At 49.6% G+C, this 5,655-nt stretch overlaps 1 protein-coding gene across 1 annotated transcript in view; it reads right to left on the minus strand.

The window, feature by feature from the left end:
* Positions 1–2,216: 2,216 nt before the first annotated feature.
* Positions 2,217–5,655, minus strand: part of LOC119310728 (probable ADP-ribosylation factor GTPase-activating protein AGD9) — a 4,579-nt gene continuing 1,140 nt past the window's right edge. The window contains exons 2-8 of the mRNA XM_037586374.1: positions 5,611–5,652; positions 5,348–5,466; positions 4,206–4,665; positions 3,784–4,050; positions 3,013–3,135; positions 2,765–2,866; positions 2,217–2,601 (exon numbers count right to left, since the gene is read on the minus strand). Of these exons, the coding sequence (XP_037442271.1) occupies positions 2,497–2,601; positions 2,765–2,866; positions 3,013–3,135; positions 3,784–4,050; positions 4,206–4,665; positions 5,348–5,466; positions 5,611–5,652 (1,218 nt within the window). The 3' untranslated portion in view covers positions 2,217–2,496. The remainder of the gene's footprint in view (positions 2,602–2,764; positions 2,867–3,012; positions 3,136–3,783; positions 4,051–4,205; positions 4,666–5,347; positions 5,467–5,610; positions 5,653–5,655) is intronic.

The following is a 5,655-nucleotide window of genomic DNA, read 5'->3' on the forward strand; positions in this document are numbered from 1 at the left end:
AAAACGACTCAATTTTAACACAAACAGCGGCGAGTTCAAACTTAAACTTAAACATATTTCGTCCAAACTTAAACATATTTTACAAAAAAGAAAGAAACTACCGCGGGCTACCCCCACCGTCTCCCTCGCCGCCCGCCTCGTCGCACGCCCACGCGGTTCTACATGCCGAGGAGGCTGTAGAACCGCGTGTAGTCACCGTCGTCGTCGTCGTCGTCGTCGCCGCCCCCACCTACGCCTCCGCCATCCCTGTTGCATCCCTCCCCCGGTTGGCGCGGCGGGTTGGACGGTCCGGGGGCGTCGTCGTCGTCGTCGTCGTCGCTGTCGAGGACCACGACGCCGTGCTCGTCCTCGCGCCCACGCTTGTGGGCGGCGATCTCCTCCAGGGCCCGGCGCTGCCGGACCGTCTCGTCGCGGAGGTAGTCCTCCCGCGCCCACCGCATGGCGTCCTCGTCGGAGAAGCCGCGTCGGGCTATCTCCTCGTACTCCGTGGGGAGGCCTGGCTCCGGCTTGGGCTCGACGAGGATGAAGCAGCAGGTGGGTGGCGGGGCGTTGGCGCCGATGCGGACGCCGGAACTGCGGGTGCGCGCGCTGACCGGCGTACCCTGGGCTCCGGCTTGACGGGGCGGAGGCAGGGCGAGCCGCCGGACGAGGAGGAGGACCCCCCGGTCTCCATACGCCTCGGGGTCCAGGACCCGGCGGCGTGAGAAGGAAGGGGGATCAGGGTACTCGAGGCGCGGCGTGTTGCCGCCCTCGATGTACTCGAGAACAGCCTCCAATGTGCGCCCGGGCACGCCCCACCACCGACGCGGGCCGGCGGCGTTGAGCCTGCCGGAGGGCACGACGCCGTTGGTGGCCTCGAGCTGTTGGGCGTGACGGCGGCGGAAGTACGGTTCCCAGAGCGTGCTGTCGGGGACGTACCTTGGCCCCTCCCTCGCCGCACGCGGCAGGTTCGAGCGGATGCGTGCGATCTCCGCACGCCGCGCCGCGCCGGTGGGTACCGGGGGCACCGGCACGCTGCCCGCGCTGATCCTCCACGCCCCCGGCACCCGCATGTCCGGCGGGACCGGGTACTCGGCCTCGTAAAGGAGGCGAGCCTCGTCTTCATGAAGATGGCGGCGGCCGAAGCCGTTCGCCGCCGCGCCGTCGCCTGGGAAGCGCTCGGCCATGGGTGTGAACTGGAGATGGCGAAAGAGAGGAGAGGAGAGGGAGGAACGACGACGGCGGGAGAGTGTGCGAGCCGACGAGTGCGTCGGGGCGCGGCATATATAGGCCGAAGCGCCGCCCACGCGCGTGCCACCGTGTGTACGCGTGGCGGGCGAGGGAGGGCGAGGGACGCGCGTCGTCCGGTCTTCACTGCGCCGCCCGTGAGGCATCAATGGCGCAGGCTGACCGGTGCAGCAGTGCGCGGCAGCTTTGGCATTGATTCGCCGCGGGAAACGAGGCGATGCGGACGACGAAGAGCCGAGAAGAGAGCCGTGTCGCTGACGCGGCGGGCCTGCGGCTTTTTCGCGCCAAAACAGTTCGCCCGGCGCCCCCCAGCGTGCCGGGTTCGGGCTGGGTCCGCCGGCGCTGTTTTCGGCCCAACCCGGTCCGCCGGCGCTGTTTTCGGCCCAACCCGGCGAAAATCGGGCTCCTGGGGGCGCGACTGGGCCGTTTTTTCGGCGCCGGGCGCGAAAAAAACGTCTGGGAAGGTCTTCCTGGGGCGCGGCTGGAGATGCCCTTAGCAGCAAAATCCAAGTCAGCTTCCTACTCTAGTTTTTCTATTTTTTATAGATGGTACGAATTCATCTATCATTTTCTATTTTATTTTGCCAGAAGTATGTGTTCCACTGTTTTACGTTACTTTGCATGTTACATTTAGAATAACATATAATCTCTCTCTATCAAAATATAATAGTACCTTTTTTATACCAAGGGAGTATAAAAATGTCTTATATTTTAATAATTTTAATATAGACAGAGTACATATGTTGTAGAAATATATTCAATGATGAATTTGGTAGCATTGATTTGCTATTGTATAAGTAGATAATTTTTTCTATAATTTGATCAAAGTTGGACTTAAAACAATATTAATATGCAAAGTAAATTTTTCTATAAATTTGATCAAAGTTTGACTTAAGGCAGTATTTTTACTGATAATGATTATAGAGAACTTAACTAGCACAACACAGCGAGAAAAAGAAAAAACAGAGCTCGATCAGTTTAGAAAGCAGTAGCACCACAATAAAATCTTTTATCACGGCACATCAAGCTGGAACAAGTACAAAATCATATGTTTTGTCTATTGTCATGAAATGAATAATAACAATATTTCCATTGTAACAAGATTGCGATCAATGTGAATGATAAGACATTCATGATAGTAGTAACAACCCCCCTAATATTCTCTACATAACTGTGCAAGAAATGCTTGAGCCACTCAGAGATGCCCTGCGATCCGGAGCAGTACTTCCGCGTGCAGAGAAATGCCCACAATTTCCGCAAATCAACACCTCACAGAATTCTGTCGAGGTCGGTGATGAAATTCGAGGCAAAAGATGTCAGCTTTTTTCCGGTTTCTCCGGCCATGTTCTTGAGAGATGATAAATCCTGGGAAGCCTACAGCAAGATTCAGACCAAATTAGAGATGTATGTCAGTTTTGCAGGTTTGGAAGAATACTACAGTAGTATATGATATTCGAAAGTATACCAGATTGGAAAGCAGGAGCTAAATATGCAAGGAATCAAAAACTATGGTGAAATTGTAAAAAATAGGATTTACCTGGAAAGATATTCTGTTGATGAGATCTGCAGCACTTGCGTCCAGATCAGAATCATTTGTATCACGGCCAAACAGATCAGCGCTTGAAATGGATGATGAACCCTGTAGTATAGCAAACACATTAAACATAAGAGGAAATAGTGGCGGATATTTCAAAACGAATATACTAGAACATGTATGACATGTTTATGATTCTGGAGCATGCACACTCAAAACACGAGTAGCTTAAAGTGAGATCAAGTACATACCGAGAACTTCTGTAGAGATAACTGAGCCTCCTTCTGTTCTCTGTCTGTATTCCCAAAATATTGTGATGATGAAATTGCTTTCGCATTTGAAAATTTCTTCCTTGCTTCATCAGTTTCCTCTATCTGCAAGGTATTGTACTACTCAGTCAGAATGGATAGTGGTAGAACTGGATCCTAAAGCAAACCTACTTACAACAATGATTGCTAATATTAAGAACATGGAGGTGGCAAACTATAAAGTCACGTGAAAATTGTAGACTCTGTTTTTGCTTTTGACACATCTTGCTTTATCCATGTGCAGTTGCAACAGGGAAAAGTCTAAGTGAGCAGCAGCCTTGAATAGAAACGAAAGACACTGCTTGTTGCGTGTTAAAGCAGCAGCCAGAATAAAAAAAAAAGTTTGCACTTAGATGTTGGACAAGCTATGTAAAAGCAGCAAGCACGTGAATATTGTCAAGAATGCGTGGAACAAATAGAGAGATCATTTGGTGAAACAATACAAAGACCATTTGTGAAACAAAGGACATGCTACCAAATGTTTGCACACCGCAGAGTACCCTGAACGAAACAAGAGATTACATAACTTCAAGAAACAACAGACTATCCAACAAAGTAATTCAGACGGAAAAAAATGTCTTACAAAAAGAACACAAGAAACATATGGAAGCATACAACACTAAACAAGGGAAGCTATAAGAACCACGGAAATCTAGTGCAACACGGATATTACTCTTACTACTATCATAATACTAGCATCAACCCAGCTTTTACCTGAGTCTTTGAGGCAGCTGTGCTGGTTTTCCTTTGGAAGCCATTATCCATTCCATACTCGTGAAAGAAGTCTGAGGTTTTTGGTGCTGATACATGGCCAGTCTTGTTGCCTCCTCCAGTTTTTGACTCAGTTGATGTCTCATTTTCCACATACTGAAAACGTGAATGCGAGGATGGGCCACTTTTTGCAGCTGAAGTAGTAGTTGTCATTGTTGGTAAAGCGGGTTTTGGCTCTTCAGGTTTCTGATCATACAGGCTTTCATTTGACTGCCGTACAAAGTGAAAAAATTGGCAAAAGTCAGTCAATGGTTCGCACAGCAGACAGAGGAGTGGTAGTATGCTATTTTTAGAACTTCAGACCCACAGACATGCATATATCTAAATTTAGAAACAAGAATAGCTCACTTGATTTGGATTATTACCTTTGTAGTGAGCTTTTTTACACCAAGGCCTCCAGTCTTGGCGCCAAGCTTCTTTGCACCAAGGGGCTTCTTGACAGAACTGACATAAGTGGGGTGTGTAGGGGCTTTTGGTGCCTGGGCAGGCTCTTTTGGTGGATTGGCGACAGCAGGTTCATGCTTCCCGTTGGTATTCTCTTCTGGTGCATCAGCAAGCTTGAAATCAGGGAAGTCGTCGGTCGGATTCGGTGGCTGAGACGCTGCAACAGGGGATGATGGCAAGACGTTGACGGCGGAGCTCTTAGCCACTTCCTTTTGCAGTATCTGCCTGTACAATTCAGCAGCCCTGGATGTGTACTTTGAATCGACTTTGCCACTCCCCTCACTCCAACCATGCTGTTTAAAGAAAGCATGTGCACGATTGTTGCCTCCAAAAGCCATCATCTTTAGCTGATCCGGAGTCCATGAGTCCAGGTTCGTTGACCTACAAAACATATTGTAAAGTTTGTGTAAAAGAAAGAAAGGAAACAACATGAAACTGGTGGCGGGCACAAAAGGTATATAGCGGCAAGCAGTTGTCCTGGAACTTTGTAAATACCAGAACAAAGTTTACTAACTCTTAGCACAGCAAATTGATAAAACATAGGCAACAGAATGAGTAATGCATCAGCAGGTGGCGGTTGTGCATGCAAAGAGTAACGCATAAGCACAAACGACAAACTTGGCATTGCTTTTACTCTGAAAAGCAGACAAATTCCATATTGTTGATTGGCTTACAAATGCACGGTATGGATGTGTTAGGAGACCAATGTGCTGTTTGTGGACTATATAGAGGTTTGAAGTCGCTCATTGTTCTACCAAGAGCAAGCAAGCCCGCTCTAAACTCCATGTTTCCCGGCAAACGAGATGGGCATGGGTGTTTGGTTCTCTGCCCATCCCAGGTTTAATCCATTCATATGTCAGGTGGCTGGATGTCGGCCACTGGGATTGGATCACACAAATGCATCAAAGAGATTAGTTTTAGGCCGATCAACTGATGTATCAGGGAGGATGCATCCTGTTGGTGAATGAATCGAATCGAGCATTATTGGAATGAATTGATTGTTGCGCGGCATATGGATGAGATCCAATAGCAGAAAGGAGGATCTGGAGGAAGTTGTGCGTACCTGACGAATGTGATGTGCACGCCGAGGCTGCGGTGGAAGGCGGAGCAGTCGAGGCAGAGGAAGATGCCGTAGGTGACGGAGGCCCAGGTGGGGTTCTTGGCGTTGCAGTCGAAGCACATCTGCCATAGCCATTCATAGAAAGCAAGCACATATCGATCAGATCTGTACTGAGGCGGCGGCAGATCTGGCTGAGCTAACCGGTAGGTAGGCAGGCGGGTGCGGGGAGAAGAGGAAGGGGGGGATAGGAAGAAGAGGAGGTATACCTTGTTCTCGGGCTTGGCCTTGAGGCGGCGGAAGACGGCGGTCTT

Source organism: Triticum dicoccoides, chromosome 5B (genome assembly GCF_002162155.2).
Source record: "Triticum dicoccoides isolate Atlit2015 ecotype Zavitan chromosome 5B, WEW_v2.0, whole genome shotgun sequence".
Lineage (NCBI taxonomy): Eukaryota > Viridiplantae > Streptophyta > Magnoliopsida > Poales > Poaceae > Triticum > Triticum dicoccoides.